The 17,331-nt window shown below is 43.0% G+C and overlaps 1 protein-coding gene across 2 annotated transcripts; it reads right to left on the reverse strand.

Annotated features, from left to right (window-relative positions):
- Positions 1-2,130: 2,130 nt before the first annotated feature.
- Positions 2,131-15,475, reverse strand: stk35 (serine/threonine kinase 35). Of its 2 annotated transcripts, none has more exons than XM_086137272.1 (3): positions 14,729-15,475; positions 12,354-13,152; positions 2,131-3,692 (listed from the first exon to the last, which is right to left on the reverse strand). In XM_086137272.1, exons 1-2 carry the CDS (start codon positions 15,258-15,260, stop codon positions 12,410-12,412), a joined length of 1,275 nt encoding a protein of 424 aa, XP_085993398.1. In that variant the 5' UTR covers positions 15,261-15,475; the 3' UTR covers positions 2,131-3,692; positions 12,354-12,409. The 2 variants fall into 2 exon arrangements, with proteins under 2 accessions (XP_085993398.1, XP_085993318.1); XM_086137192.1 differs by having other exon boundaries at positions 12,335-13,152.
- Between the last annotated feature and the right edge of the window lie 1,856 nt (positions 15,476-17,331).

The following is a 17,331-nucleotide window of genomic DNA, read 5'->3' on the forward strand; positions in this document are numbered from 1 at the left end:
GGCAAAACTGGAGGAACACTTCTTGAATCCGATTTTTGTTTTTCACTAATGAAGGGTTCGGTGAATGTGCATATGAACTGGTTGGGTTCGGTATCTCCAACAAGGTTAAGAACCACTGGTATAAACCATCGGGACAACACACAGCAACGCCACACCCAGTTTGGTATCGATCCAGCCAGTGTTTGTTCTAAGCAGCATCATTCAAATAATCAATTTCATGAGCAATGCAGAGGAGTCATCAATCGCTTGTGGTGTTGTGTCTTGATCTCAAATGCCAACAACTCCAGTGAGGTTTTACGGTCTTCATCCACCTCTGCTCCTTCGTACTCGGAAGGGTCTAAAGAAAGGCTTAGCATCCATGATTTAAGTGCTGTTCCACCAGTCCAAATATGATACTTGCTTGGTCTGCAGGATCAGAAATGAGATTCCTGGATGACAACATCCATTTGGATCTAATCCATTCAAAAGCCACATGTTCACTCCAGTTTGTGTGATCTATCCCTTCAGTCGAAAAGAAATGCAGAGGCTGCACTGGGAACTGTTTGAGCGCTGCAGAGATTAGCTACGTCCTAAATCAAAAGGACTCACCATCTCTCCAGGTGGATCTAACATATTGTTTCAATTGCTCAGAGATGAAGGTTAATATGTGGTTGATTCAGGGAGGAAAGTATCGTTATCTTTCATTTCGGCCTTGTTGATCTGCACATATGAAGGGTCCATTGTTTGAAATTGGTCAACAGAAATTTTCAATTAGAAATGGATTAGTGTGTCACGAAAAGTATGTTGACACTGATGTCCACAAAACGTCTTACCTTTTTTCGAGCACATCAGGTTTTTGAAACATTTTCGGTTTTTGTTTTTAAGGTTGGTAAGGTTTTTAAGGGAGCCACTAGGGCGGCGCTAAAGAGGCGCATGCGGCTATGGACCAGCGGTTTGCCGACCCCCGGGTCCTGACCCAGCCTTGATTATCAGAGAAAATGGTCGGATGTGCAGTAAAGGTAATGGTGATGATGATGATGATGATAATAATAACAAAGCTAATGTGATCGGTAGGGGGCAGCACTGCTCCATCCAATAAACTGAGCTTTCATGCCAACCTGCAAACAGCTGGCAGCATGGGACATGATGTTCCCAGTGTTGTGCATGTGCTGCACCAGGCACAGCAGTGCAAATTTTTCACTTCCCATGTCCTTTTCTTCACTTTTATGTTGAAATCTCTTTTGGAAACAATATCATAGAATACAATACGGTTGGATTTGTGAATTTTAGGAAGATCTACATTTGAAAAATTCATGAGTCGCTCAGTGCGTAAAAGCAGTTACATAAGGGCAATGTTGTTATTGTGCAGGTATGCATTTTCTCGATAGAAAAACCTTTTGTTTTGCCTCATTTTAAAAAGTAAGTGTTTCCCAGCGTGCAAATTCTTGGGACATTGTTTTCTTATTAACCTTTTTATTAAAATGATGCTGATCATTGATTTTATTCAGGAGTGCATGCAGTTATATGTCTATCGTAGTGTTGTTGTGTCAGAAAAAAAAATTGATTTCTTGAATTTCTGTTTATGAAGTAGAGAAGGAATTATAATGCATGTTTCAACGTGAAACAGTTGTGCATTAATTCTGTTGAATTCAAATCTGTGTCGCCTGATTCAGAATCAGTGGTGAGGACAGACATCGCTGCCCTCGGGCCAAAACCTCCTGACCTCGAGTCCGTGCTTTGTCATGGTCCTAATATGTACGAGCTCAGACTGGTAAACGTCATGACTGAGCTCATGATCCGGGACAGGTCACAATGACGCACTTACTTCCCACAGTATATTCTCACAGTGGATTAAAGTCTTGTGGATTAGGATTAGTCTCGTCTATGTATACCGATGCTACCTTCAACACCATGATGGTGAATGGAAGAGGCCAGGCCAGACAGTGTGTTGAATTACTCGTCCAGTACACGTTGGAGTAGCTCAACAGGAGTTACCAAAGGTTTGGCGTTTAGCTCAAAAGCTCCTCAAACCGTCTTCTGCTTGATGGATTTTTTTGGAAGGGTTTGAAGTTGAACCAGTCGCAACTATTGCTGTCCAATTCATTACAAAGGTGGAGTAGTATTTTATAGGAATATAAAATAGACTTTGACTCAATTTGTAATTTTTATTTCAAGAAATGTCGTCAAATATATTTACAGGAAAAAAAACCCACCAAAAATATATATTTTACTGGCTCCTGTCAACTTCAGTAACAAAAACATTTGTTGATGTACATCAAATAAACATACAGTACATTTCAGTACAAGTGGGAAAAAAAATCATAGAGTTCAAAACATATTTGTTACACACGACACTGTGTTTTTAAATTGTTCTCAGTGAAACATTTTGCATAGCGTGAAGTTGTTTTTGTTTTTCAAGTGGAACGATGTCTGAATGTTGAATTTGAAAGAAAAATAATGGCAACCTTGATGACCCTTGAGCACTGCATCCACCACAGCAAACTAAAAGCCTGGTGGCATAACAGGTACGTATTGTAGTTTAAACCCCTACATTTCTCAGCATTGCTGTACAGCAATAAGAGTAATATTTTGACTTTTTATACCGTTTTAGATAGAACCAAAGTCTCAATCTACATTTTTATTAAAAAGAGCAACAGGCGAATTTCAAGGATTTTTTTTCCCTGTGGATTTGGAAGATTTAAATTTTGGAAAAGAAAAAAAAGGAGTTTTATGAGTTCGGTGATATTGATTTTGAGTCCATTGTAAAGCAATGGAGCATGATCACACGTTACAAACTGCGCGTGAACTACATTTGTAAAACGGTCGCAAAGAGAAAACATCATACATTTACATTTCGTTTTGGAGATTGTCTTAACATTGGGTTAACTGTACAATAACACCACCTCCTAAGAACTACACCGGGTGACAGTGTTGAGGGCAAGAAAAATGTTGGTGAGCGCTAACTTATGTCTAAGCCCAAACTCCACAAGAAAACTAGTCACACACTTGTTTAGTAGTGAAGTGGTCGCCAAGAACCTGAGCGTGTAAAGGGAAAGCGTGTCGCTAATGAGGTCGCTCCACACCACATGGGGGCGGGGGGGGGGATACCTCGAAGTCCACCACGAGTGCGGAATGACTGAAATGAAATGCTACATCATGCTTTGGTCCGATACGCAATGAAGAAAGAAGCTCCCTGTGTTAACAAACCAAATCGTTTGGAAAATCCTCCGCAGTCTTCGTACGCTAATCTACGCGCTTTTGGTTCCATTCAATCACCTGCCCTCTATTCCCCCCTTGATCCACGTCGGAAGGCCGGGTGAAGAAAACTCATGGGTTTGACTACATTTTTCAGTGTAGACCCTGTTTAAGGCACCGTGTGGGGAAACTGATAGCAACGCCTGTTCAGAGGAAAGAAGTGACGCAGCCACCTCAGGACAAGGGTCATCCCATAAAAGGTAGGTTAGCTTACCTCTGCTACTACTCGCTGCATCGCAATGAAAAAGAAAACAAACGGGCCCGGAAGGAGGAAAACAAACAGCTACATCAAGACGTTTCATTGCGGGTGGTGCTGGAAGAGAGTTGATTGCATACTGGTCCCAACTGAAGAATCTGACCACATCAGTCCAAAATGAACGCGTTGTGTTCTTCACAGTCTCGCTTTGCCGGATTCCCTTTCTCTGTCAAGGAGTCCACATCCACGCGGTAAACAAAATCTGCAGACACAGAGCAGATAAAATTATCCAAATTGTTCATTGATTACATCGTGGTACCTCGAGTTATAGAATCAATTTGTTCCGTGAGCCCGTTTGTAAACTGTTGGTGTTCCACCCCCCCCCTAACGATATTGACAGCATCACCAAGGTTGATGGCACTAATATTTTGACAAACCAGTTCTGAAGACTTCATTGACTCATCAGCCGCTCACTGCATATTGAGTGGATATGCGTCAAGAGTTTTCTTTTCAAATAAAAATATTTTTCGGTTTTGGTTCACAAATGAATTTGGAGTACTGTAAGGTTTTTTTGAGGGGGTTGACAGCCGAGAATGACCCGTCATTCTGAGGTCTGATTCATTCATTTTCGACAGCGCTTATCCTGTATAGCGCCGCGGGGAGCTGGAGCCCATCCCAGCTGACTTCGGACGAAAGGCGGGCTACTGGTCGCCAGTCAGTCGCAGGGCATACACAGAGATGAACAACCAACCCACGTCCACACCATCAGTGAGTGGGAACCGATCCCACGCTGCTCTGATACAAGTCAGGCAAGTGTACCACTACACCATCAGTGTCTGAGGTCGAAAAGAACTGATGGTTACATCGCGTGAGAAGCCTGACAGATCCGTCTGCCCAGCCATGCTGACTTTTCGCCTAATGAAACATGCGCATTAGTAGAGGCAGCTTTTCTCCCCAAAAATCTTTGTGTGCAACTTGAAATTTGAAAAACAAAGTCAGTCCACAGTACTTTTTTCATTACAGTGGGACCTGGAATTACTTTTTAACGTGTTCTGTCAGCATGAAATAAACGTTCCCTGGTGAAATGAATTCAAACTCTGTATTATATAACAATAAAATAAAACATGGGCGGCCCGGTGGTCCAGTGGTTAGCGCGTCGACCTCACAGTGCGGAGGTACTGGGTTCGATTCCAGCTCAGGCCTCCCTGTGTGGAGTTTGCATGTTCTCCTCGGTCCTGCGTGGGTTTTCTCCAGGTACGCTGGTTTCCTCCCACATTCCAAAAACATGCATGGGAGGCTGATTGAACACTCCCTAGTTGTGAGTGTGAGCGCGGATGGTTGTTCGTCTCTGTGTGCCCTGCGATTGGCTGGCAACCAGTTCAGGGTGTCCCCCGCCTACTGCTCGAAGAAGGCTGGGATCGACTCCAGCACCCCCCGTGAGCGTTGTGAGGAGAAGCGGATTGGAAAATGGATGGATAATAAAACATAATACAAGAACATTTTAAGAAAAAAATTGTATAACTGATGTTGTAATTTTTTTTTTTTTCCGCACAGCACTCGAATAACAGCCCAGCGGCCAGCGGAGCTACTGCTCAGGATGTCTGTGGTGTGTCACTCTTTTAGGTTGCATAACCCACAGCAGCACATGGTATGGACGCAAGTGGGTCAGCTTAGCAGCGCACACACATCTTGCTGATGATGGACTGTGCAGGGGACATGGAAAGTGGTTACGTCACAGCTGAGGTGGGGCCATTTTAATGCCGTAAACACAATGCACCATTCACCAAGTTGGCTAACGCAGGCTGCACACGCGTACTTACAGTGCCCACTGGCACCATGTTGCCTCTCGCGGGTCTGTCTTGGCGCAATGACAGACATCATCTGGCTAAAGGCAGAAACTCATACTTGTTGGGACAAATGTTGTGTCTGGGGTACGCCAAGAGCATGCGCCACACTATAAAAGCTATAAATGGTGTTGAAAGATGCATGATAGGTTCATCTTGGTCGTGGGTTTAGAAACGAGCAGGTGTGGCGACTTTTCATCTTATTCAGTGAAGATCGTGTCATTTTAATCCAAGTTTCACAAAAATAAAGAAAATCCGTCAAAGGCCAGCGTTTTGAAATCTGGGGAGAATGAAGTCAAATGCCAGCTATTTGCTGTTGCATAACACTGTTCAAACAAGTGCAACGGGTATTTTGAGGAAAGTGGCGGGGCTGGGTTCCTGTAGACACCGAGGCACTTTCAGTGATTATGGATGGAGTGTTGAATTTTTACAATCCCGGGGCGTATTTGTAGGCGTGTGGCATGCAAAGAAACACATTTCTCACGGATGCCGTTCTTGTTTAATTATCTGTTATGTAAGTGGGCGTCTGTGCCTGCATGTTCCTCTAGCTGCAAAGATGCCAGTTGCCTTTTTCTTTCACAGCAGGAACCCAAATAAAGGATTGCTGGGGCCAAAATTTGACCCCAAAAGCATTTGTTTGTTTGCTTGTTCGTTTTTTGCATAACATACATTAAGTCAACCATCTGTAGACGCAGCTTCAACACGGTCCGCGGCTGCGATATCCTAACCACCATCAACTTAAAAACTACTATTGTGGACTGTACTTCTGGTTAACTCTCTTCACTCATGCAGACAAGTTCACTGGTCCAGGTTTATCTATAAAACACACATTGGTTAGATGCCACCCTATTTCGCTCTCTCTCCACCAAGCACCTCAGCTGTGACATTTTATTAACCTTTTAGTCTGCTTTACTTTTGGTCACTCAAGGATCTGTCCACTGAAGACATCTCCAAAGAAATCTTCAGCAACCGTCAGAGTACAGCACAACGCGCTTTTTAGTGCATTACCGAACGTGCCACAAAATGGGATCGAATCTGCATAAATGTCCATCTTTCACACACACGATTAATACGGTTCTGGGTTCTAAGATAACGATCATAAAGTCCAACCGGCCACTGTGCCAATACAGTATAGCGACACTGTGATCCAAAACAATACTTAAAGATATTTAAAATGTCATATGTCGGCCTAGGGCAGCACAGCGGGTGACTGGTTAGCATGTCCGCTTCACAGTACAAAGTCCAGGGTTCAAATCCGGGCTCTGGCTTTCCTGTGAGGAGTTTGCCTGTTCTACCCCTGACTGCGTGGGTTTTCTTCGGGTACCCCAGTTTCCTCCCACATTCCAAAAGCATGCATGCTAGACAAATAGAACGCTCTAAAAATTCCCTGTGTGTGATTCTAAGTGTGTGTTATTTGTCTGTGCGTAACCTGCAATTGGCTGGCAACCAGTTTTGGGAGTGCCCCGCATGCTACAACGGGGGATCGGCTCCAGCACGCCCGCGTACCTTGTGAGGATAAGCTGATGAGAAAATGGATGGATGAATATGAAGCATGCAGTCTCAGTGGCCAAATTGCATAAGAGTACGATGACTGGGGCGAATGAAGCAGCCGCGAAAAAAATATCCACATTCGCCTTTATAAAAAGCAAAGAGTGCCAATTAGGGCAGCTGGCCATGAATGTGGCAAAGTATGGATTAAAAAAATAAATCTGCACATTATACCTTGTTCAAGCCAAGGAAAAAAAATATGTCGCGTGTTAAAACGATCAATGATGTGAATATCAATATAAAAGGATAAAAGTAAATATCCTGAAAATGAAATCTTGAAAAACCAAGAACGTGCCGATTTCATCCTACTTATGAATGATATTTGTACTGGCACAGTTGGGCCAATGTCAGTGAAACCCAGGTGGCCCGACAGGCACGTTAATTGGCCCCGAGACATCGAGCCACCGTTACTGTCAAACTTTGCCTTTTCAACATTTTGCCTGACTGGAACTCTCTGCAACAAATGATAAAACTCATCTGCTCAATTATAAAACAAACCTGTATCACACGCTACGATTTACGTTCATGTGTTTATGTCCACTTTTATTTGGACTTGTTTTCCTAGGCTGTCTACTGCAAGGTTGCCATTGTAAAGAACAATCTTTTCTGCATTGCCTTCCATGCATAAATATAATCAATAGCATCAATTCCCGGGAAGCTTGACTCTATCCGAGCTGACCCAGGGTGAAAGGCGTTGTACACCTTGGACAGATGGCCAGTTAATCACAGGATATTACAGATGATTTTCACATGACGAGCAATAAAAACAGGTTTCCTTTGTGGTATGTAGCAATGACATCACTGAATGACGCGGTGGTAGTCGGAGTTGCAGCAATTAGGCCAAACGGCTAGATGGCAAGTGTGTGTTGCCCTTCTGTTTGGAGTTTTAATGGCAACTACCAAGATAAGTGGTGAGTGAAGGAATATGCTGGCTGTAAGATTTTGACACCCCCAAAACCTAGAACTACTTCCCCAAAAATTTATAGGGACAATGAATGGCCAATTCATTAATTACAGTCAGTCAGGAAATAATGACATTGTTTTGAATATGGGCGCAAATGTCCACTTTTAAATCAGTTGAATTGATTTTAAGGTTATGTTTTGGAGACAATTCCTTGTCATTGGAAGCAGTCACACACACACACACACACACAATCTGAGCAATTATTTTTTCTAGTGAAGAGATGTGTTCTTGTTCTCTATAACACCGGGTGACTACACCTGGTTTAAATCAAACTCATCATTTTTCCTCAAATTGAACTTATTAATAAACAGCACATACAGAGCTACATCTCTTGAGACAATTCCGTTTGTCCTGTTCGAGTTTGACTCCGCACGAAATAATACCAACTTTAGAACTCTCAGCCACCAAGCGACTACTTTCACAACTTTATCGTTGCATAACCGTCACTGCAGTCATTACACTTACTCCCCCAAATCTTGTAAATGCAGTTGGGTTTTTATGGGGCATTTCTCAGTCTCTGTGTAACAACCTCTCCGACTGTGAGCGCTATTACAAAACATACTGTTGCGTGGATGTGTCCTGCCTTCAAGCTGTTGTCAAAGCAACTTAATTTCCTGTGGGCCAAAAGTTTAAAAAAAAAAAAAGAACGGAAAAGAAAACTTTAAACTAAAATTGTTTCGCTGTCCTGATTAAAATGCATTCTGCTTTGGGGTATGGCGACCAGATGGTGAAAGAATGCCTTCAAAAGGTGAAAGCTGCTTGTAAACAGGCGTTCGTGCCATTCATACAAAAGGACAATCTAAAGTGAAGATGACAAAATCTCTTCCTGCTGTCCGAGAAATGAAAGCGGATTCACAAGTAAGGATAAACAGGACTGGGGCTTAAATGTGGCCCTGGCCCGGTTTGTAAAGAGACGCCATACGGTCCGCAGACAGCAAGGGCACAAAATGTTCCAGACACGGGCCTCCATAAACTTTGGAATAATGAGCGACACTGTCACTGTCCGAGGAAGGAGGTGGAGGGGTGATGAGTGGCTGTCACAAACAGAACTGAGGTAGATGTAATCAAGATTGAATGTGAATGACTTCAAAAGTATTTTCAAATGGCAATCTTCCCTTGGCATTAAAAAAAAAAACACAAAATCATCCTGTGCCTATAGAATATCCCGAGGGAAATGTGTGGTCACACTCAAGGCCGTGTTTAAGAAATCTACAGCGCATGAATGGAGATCAAGGCAAGGAGCAATGTCCTGTCAATTGAGGGTGTGTGTCTGCTAATGACAACTACGCATACAATGGGTGCAAAGTCAGCAGCATTTTGCCAAGGGGACTGCACCTATTGTATCACTTGAATGGTGCGGCAATCCCCGTCCTTCACTGGACCATGGTTATGGTGCTCTAAAGGTCCTGCGGCAAATGTGCAGTGCCATTTCATATTTTAGCCCAAAACGTCCATCTTTGCGCTCGTGACACCATTGCCACATTTTTTTCAGTCATTTCCAAGTAGGGTTATGTTATATTTTGCTGATTTGGGATGTTTCTGTTTAATTTAAGGAGTAAATTGATCTTCCATGTGTGCTTATGTGGGAAGAACCTACCAATAATCATTTAAATCCTGGAAGGGGAAGAGGAGGTGTCGACATACTGTACAGAGCTGGAATTTGCCCCATTATTATAGTCATCAAAGCAGTTTGCCAGTCAAAATTTGCATTTGTGCTTCATCAAAACACATTGAATAGCAAAACTGAGAATTACTAGATTTCAAAATTTCCCCTATAATCAAACAGTCCCAAAAAGCTTCGCCTTGTTGGATAAACACGCATTAATTTGGCGCAACGCTCATAAGTGACCGATGTGCGGACGGTCTGAGTAAAAGGAAAACTCGTTACTGCTTCCACCGCACCAGCTAACGAACAACGGACGTCTTGCGAAGTCATTTCTAAGTAATCATCCATAGCGGTTAATGAGCTACGCTTCTAACAAGTATTGTTCTCACAGAGGGACGACGAGGAGTAAGTACCAAAAGAGGCAGAAGCCATGCTAATTGCGAAGGTAATCTAAGAGTGACATGTAATCGCAGAGCGCCGAAATTAAGTTGCTTGGGTGATTTGAGTATCCGCTCCAGAGAACTCTGGCTGGAAATTCGTTAAAGCGGAGCATATCCAACTTGGAAAAGCAAAATAGCAGGCAATTTAATAAGTGCCTGGAGAGAAATTCATATCGAATAACACAACACAGCTAAACAGGGTGAGAAATTAATTATGACGCATGTCAGCTGGGAGGAGTGACCAATCATCTTAAAAGTATATTAATATAGTGAATATTCAGAATATCAGTGATTTTTTTCATGATACAGTCCTGAATTTTGACTCTTGAGATCTGCACAATAAATGTTCTCAAAATGACATTACACAAGCTCTTATCTAGTTGTTAAATTCAATTTAGCTTTGCTGAAAGACCATACACCTCATTCAGAAATACTGAGTTTAAACTGGAACTTTTTTTTTAATAACGAGAAAATAAAGTTTGCTGCTATACACAATATTTTTTTAAAGAAATAAAAATTGTTGATTATAATCCGTGAAAAGCAAAAGCAAAAAAAAAATTGTTCATTTGTGTGACATCTCTTTGGTCGCTTTTCTTTAAATCCCATTACTGGCCTCTGAAGGGTGAGTGTACCGTTGTTAGCTATACCCCGAGTTAACCTACATGTGCCATAAATACCACCGGGCAGCACAAAGATGTGACCTCCCGCCGTCAACGTTTACAGCCCTAATCCCTTCGGTGCTGATGACATGTTTCTGACTGGACCAGTTGCAGCCATGCAGGCCCGTTGCATAACGTGCGTTCTCATCATGCTGTGAGAGAACTAAGCCGGAGAAGCTAGATTCTAGCACACAATGGCGTGCTCAGAGTGCATCAGCAATCACACGTGGTTTGGGGGATGAGAGGTGTTATGTCATAAGGTCTTTTACAATAGGGGGTTCGTCGGGGCTCGTGGCATGATCTGAGAGCTAACTGTCAAGCTCGGTCTTTGACAGTGGTTTTAGTTTAAACAAACATCCTGATGTTTTGGTCACTTTGATTTTACAACCGGAACAAAATATACATCCACTCTCTCAAAGGTGTGAATTTTTGCTGCACTCGCTGGCTACCTTAGCGTTTTTCTACCTAGTCCGTACCTTTAACCTTGACACCGTCACGTCATTCACCGACTAACGGAAGAAACAGTTGCCAGTGAAGCAAGCAAAAACAGTGGAAATTCCAATGCTGGATTCATCCGAAGTTGTATGATTTGGAATTTAAATATAATGTTAAATAATAACTTTTATGATCGAGATATCTATGAGCAAAATGGTATCATGTTTAAAGTTTCGGTTAATTTGGGCATGTCTGGACATACTCGGCGCAAAGGTGTCGGCCGTTTGGGCGGAGGGCCTTTTCTTGAGTAATCACATCAAAGCAAGGGGGGCGAACTGATGGAAAAAGGCTTGATTCAATCACTAAGTGGGAATAAACCACTTGGGAACAAAGAGTTGTTGAATACCAAAAGACGGTTTGGGAACAGCCGTCGCTCCCAGGTGGACATTTGTCATCAGCAAATCTGTGACTTGTGTATTCGGGTAGATCAGATCACTACCGAGGGGCCGGACCGGGGGGCACGGTATGCAAATATCGGGGGCAGTGTTTTTCTTGTATTTTGCATATGTTAACAATAAAAGTCCGACAGGAGGACAAAGGACTCCGAGTGTGATCACGGAGGAACTAAACCGTCGTTCGCTCTCAGAGATCCACTTCCGCCGAGGAAAGACAGTCTTCCCTGTGTGTCGAGTCATTTGTTTAACTTTGTCTGGGTAAAAAACCCTGACAGAAACTCTTCAACATCGCACAATCTGCATTTGACAAGAAATGGCCACAAAAAGAAAAGAAAAAAACCTCTTCGGTCTTTTTTACATATCCTTGGATTTTAATAGAAACTACCAGCTGCTGCCCATCATGATGACTAATAAATTAATAAGATAAGATAAGAGATCCTTTATTTGTCCCACACTGGGGAAATTTATATATAATATAATAGAGCAAGTAAATATCCCTGAAAGACGAAAATAAAAATGGCCTGCAATTTTTGACACACCACAGAGAAAATTGTTGGGGAAAAAAAAAAAACATAACACACCCAAAGCACATGGATCTGGACTCTGTCGGATTATTAGCCTTGCTCACGACTCTGTCTCCAAGTGCCTAATTTTCTAGACAGTCTTGGCATTTTAGCCTCATAGCCTTGCATTGTTAGTTCATAGCATTATTGATCTAGTAAGTATGTTCCTTGATCTGTATTCTCGGCCACATATTGGATTTTTTGTTTTTTGTCCTTTCAGTTGACTATCAATTTTCGTTGTTATTGTTCCTTGCCTTTTGCAAGCATTTTTTGGTTTTGATTTAGTTGTGTAGATCCAAATGACTTTACCCCCAATAGGTAACACACACAAGTGACAATATCTGATTGTAAAACAAAACAATATAATATTGGTAAGAGAGATGATCTTACCTGGGAAATAAAGAGGTACCTTTTTGGATTAGTTGGAGTGGGGGAAAAAGGGAAAGGATTGAGTAGTTGGGGCGCTCACGCGGCACACGTGACCCGGTCCATCAGCACCTCCAGCTGACAGGCGTCGGGTCGCTCCTGAGGGTTGAACGCCAGCATTTCCTGGAGGAGTTTCTTCACCTCTTCTGACATGGAGCTCCTGGCCTTCTGAGGAATGTGGAGGACCATCTTGGGGTTCTCCAACAAGGCCTCGCCAACAGGCACAATCTCAGAGCCTTGTCGTACGTAGGTGCCCAGCAGCTCCCGTTTGGACTCGGCGTCAATGAAAGTGATCCGTTCAATCATTGCCCAGATGATGATGCCTAAGGCAAAGATATCCGCCTTCGCCGTGTAGTGGCCCTCCCACACCTCAGGGGCCATGTAGAAGTCTGACCCGCACGCAGAGGACAACCATAACTTGTTGAGGTTGACAATGTTGTTCTGGTTGCTTCCTCTGCTGCCAACACCTGCAGCGGGCGACTCCTCGGCGTTCTTCGAATTCACAGTCGCGCAAACCTTACTCAAGCCAAAGTCAGCTACTTTAAGAACCGGTGAACCGGATTTCTGTGTGATTAAAATGTTATCTGGCTTCAGATCCCTGTGAACAATGTTGTTCCGGTGCAGGAAAGCCACGGCACTTGTCAACTGGCGCATAAAACTCCTGTTGGTCTGGGGATCCGGTCGACGAGACAGGACGTACTGATTGAGGTCACCACCTTCACAAAACTCCATGACAAACCAGAGGTAACACGGTTCCGACGGCTGACCTATAATGCGTTCCCCTGCACAGGCAGAAAAAGATAAAGAATACATGCAGTCAGTCAGGAGTCGGGTTTTCTACGGTCCATAGCATAACACCCAAAGAGTGTGTGGTGTTGTGGGACCAAGCTGAATTTCAACCAACTATGCGACTCAAGAGAAGGAGCCAGATGAAAAAGTTAAAGAAATGTCTTCAAGGCTTGTAAATTAAGAGCTGGAGGCCATGCAGGAAAAAGTACAGACTTTTGCAATATGTCAACGGGTGCTTTCACGCCTTTATTTTGCTTTCTACTGTCTAAATTTAATGACGCGTGTGGACACTCGAGGGATTTGCCACTCACTGGCTTGTTCTGACACTGTAAATATTCCAAACCATTCAAAATGTCAGAACAAACCACGTGAAAACAATCTCTTTTCTAATTGGTCTGCGGTAGCCGCAAGAATGTAAGAAATGACAGAAACTCTGCCAATATATGCAACATTGCGCAAAAGTGAATACTGCTACTTGCATATCATACTACTTGCACATGTAGCACATTTGACAATAAAGTTGGCATGAACATGAATGGTGATTGTTTTTGGTTCAAGTGCAAATTTTAGTAATAAGAGTTAATCAGTGTGGTCATTTTTTTCTTATTTTTAGTAATTGAAAGATTTTCCTCTTCTTTTTTTTTTTTTTTACTTGAAAGTAGTTACCTATCTACACGAAATATGTTCGCAAAGGTGTGAGTGTTGAATTTTAGCAGTGGTAACAAACTGTGACTGCATTAACACCTAAGAGGCCCATTCAGTCTTTGCAATGTGATCCAACTCTATTGACTCCATTTTGTCTTGATGACTCCCAAAGAAGGCACTCTTGGGATAAATGTGACATTCTTACATAAGCATAGGTGTCAAACTCAGGTCCTGGAGGGCCGCTGTCCTGCATGTTTTCCAAGTCTCCCTGTTGCAACACACCTGATTCAAATGATCAGATCATTAGCAAGCACTGCGGAAGCCTGACATTGAACCTCTTTATTTGAATCAGGTGTGTTGCAACAGGGAGACTTGGAAAACATGCAGGACAGCGGCCCTCCAGGACCTGAGTTTGACACCTGTGCATAAGAGACAAGTTACCAAAAGAAAAGCAAACATATGGAGGTTTTAGAGTGCTGAGCCAGGACAAAAGCACACAGTGAGAAGTAGGTCAAACCTGATAACATACAACCTATACCACATACAATAAAATGTAAAAATTTGATGCGAGAGTGACACGTCAAATAAGTGTTCAGTGTTCAGGGGATTCTTATTTTTGTGGTGGGCATTGTGGTTACATACTGTACATACTATAATGGTTATGGAAATAATGGTTGAACAACTGCAACTCTGCTTCAATGCAATGTGCATAAACATGCTTCACTTAGAACAATGAATTTATGTTGTTATAATAACAACTACTTCAGTTTGAACTTGGGAGCAAAATACAGCGTAATAACTTTGCTCATGTTATTCGTTTGATCATAGGTTGGTAGTTTTGAATTAAATTCCTGTATACCGGTAGTTTTTTTTAAGGGGGTGTCCCGACAGTAAAAAGGCAAGAAATACCAGTGATTTCTGTACCTTTCAGTGAGGTCTCCACCAGCCTCAGGTATTGTTTGGACCTCTTGTTGCCATGGCTCATCTTCTGGGCCAAGCCATTCCTCTGCAGAACACACTCCTCCAGTTGCACAACATTCTGGTGTCGGTTCTCCAGGCTGGTCAGGGCCCAGAACTCGGCCAAAGCCAACTCCACGTTCTCCGGGGCGTCGCACTGGAGCCTTTTCACGGCCAGCCTAGCTCCAGTTTTCCGGGCTATGGCCTCATACACCACACCGTAGCTACCCCGACCCACCTCCCGTATCAGAGTGTATCTCGGTGGCACCGACAGAGGTGCCAGCACGGCAGGTTCTGGCCGAACTGTCCGGAGGAAGCTAATGGAGAAGCAGTCGTCGTCGTCCTCTTCCTCCATGGGCTCCCGGTATTTGTTATTGTCCTCCACCGTGAGGGAGCGGAGGACTTTAGCCGGCTCTCTTTTCGCCTTCCCGGCCACATTTCGCCTGCAATTGCCGCCGCCGCTTACCTTTCTCTTCTTTTTCCCGTCGCAAACATCCATGATTTAATTTTTAGATGAAATTTGCATGAAAGGTGGGCGTGTTTACATTTCATTACTTTAACTCCAAACTCATCGAATTCGACGCCTTGACGCCCGTTTCGTAACGTTCCTGTAAGATTTAAAGTCCAGTTAACGTTGCAAAGTCAGCGGAATGCGATTGGTGGACCAAGTGTGGAAGTAAATTGGCTTCAAAAAACAAAACGTTCCAGCGAGCATAGGACAAGGGGCGTGGTTTTCCGGTTACGTACGGCTAAAGACTGGTGTTGATTGGTTGACTGTCCAAACTAACTCGCAGTGATTCCGTCAGTTCAATACGCAAAGACAAGTGTTTTGTTTTAAAAATAGAGCCCCGGTAGAGCATATTCGACGCCATTATTTAGTACAAATAGTATCAACTTTGCTGAAAAGATACTGAATTGTAACTGCCACAGACCACCGCCGTCTTTGTTTTTATTTTTGTCCATGCTACATCACGGCCGCGTGGGAAAACACGAGCGTTGGGCAGCACGTGCTTGGTGGCATGAGGACCCCGCCCCCCACACTATAGCATAGTTGGTACAAAATGTCCGAGCGGTGCGAAGTAACCAAGTACAAATACTAAGTTACTGCATTTCAGTACATATATTATGTATTGTAATGCCCTTCAATGCGGAATGAAGGATGCACGCAGTCACTGATGTAATCTGTCATTTTTTAAATAAACAAAATGGCAATAACACACACACATTCATCGGAGTTCCTGTTGGTCTTAACTCAAGTCCATGCGCTCCACACTCAGACTAACTGCTGGAGCCAATACAGTATTCCCCAACCTGGCTCGTCCCCTCTCTATGACGTCACCAAACACAAGAAACAGATATTACAGTATAAGTCCGTATATTTTTGTTTACTTTTTCCCCTCCACATTTGAAAACACGTCTACAAACTACTCCTTTCTCTAAACAGTCAACCGCGCTGTTTTGATTATAAGGAAACTGTCCGTGAGTATTGAAGAAGGGACTTAGGCTTTGGGGTTGGTGGGCGAAGGTTCGAGTCCTGTTGTGAGCAAAAAAAAGTAAAGTTGGCAACTCGTCAAAGAAATTATAGTTTGGTTGCTGGGTACTGTCGATGTACCCTTGCCCCCACCTCCTCAGCTCAAATGGTGCAACACTATGCACACCTTTCACTCTACAGTAATCCCTTGTTTATCGCGGTTAATGGCGACCAAAACCACCCGCGGTAAACGAAAATCCGTGAAGTAGCGTTCAATTAACATAAACAGGTTTTTTTTAAGTCCGCTAACGGTCCGCAAGAAGCTGCAAAACAACAGCGAGTCACATAGAGCAACATATACAGTACTGTACTCCATGTATATGTAAAAAAAAAATATATATATATATATATATATATATATATATATATATATATATATATACTGTATATTGTTAATATGTTTGAAAAAATCCGCGATGCACTGAACCCGCGATAAACGAACCGCGAAGTAGCGAGGGATCACTGTATTTCTCTTTATGGACAATGTGTGTGACGTGTTTCTGTGTGCACCAAAAAGTATACATTGGATAGTGAGTGGAATTTCCCCTTGAGGGACCAATATAAGAATAATGAATTAAAACTATAGCGACATGGAGTAACATGAAGATTTGGAGAACAAAGATATTCCTGTTGTTAAGATGTTCGGATGCTTATGTGTGTTCTCGGCCTCAGTCACGGTACAGTGGTCGAGACATAGAGTAATGTGTTAAAATTATTGACTGCAATGGTGTGTCTTTTGCCCTTACTCTGTTTTGTTTGTCCCAGCAGGGGGTTATTCCAGCACTACAGTGAGCATCATTCATTGTCCTGCATACCAGGCCGACTGTACGCACAAGAGCAGACTTTCTATTGTCATTGCTCAGTGGCCATGCTGGAATGATGTATTTGTTAGTCCAAGCTCAAGCACTACAATCATCAGAAATCCCAATGTCAAAAGCACCACTGACTTTTTCCCATGATGCAGAGTTCCCTTATCGTCAGCATTGCTGCTGCTAAACCATTTAACAAATATTGACTCCTACCACTAAGTAGACAACAT

This window comes from Hippocampus guttulatus, chromosome 1, assembly GCF_054856545.1.
Source record: "Hippocampus guttulatus isolate MCC_2025c chromosome 1, RoL_Hgut_1.0, whole genome shotgun sequence".
NCBI classification, from domain to species: Eukaryota; Metazoa; Chordata; class Actinopteri; order Syngnathiformes; family Syngnathidae; genus Hippocampus; species Hippocampus guttulatus.

Bases quoted from the DNA above. Each gene is read 5' to 3' on its own strand.
- stk35 (XM_086137272.1), bottom strand. From the start codon at position 15,260: ATGGATGTTTGCGACGGGAAAAAGAAGAGAAAGGTAAGCGGCGGCGGC. The intron at 13,153-14,728 runs GTACAGAAATCA...CTGCCTGTGCAG, and splicing joins GGTGGAGACCTCACTGAAAG to GGGAACGCATTATAGGTCAG.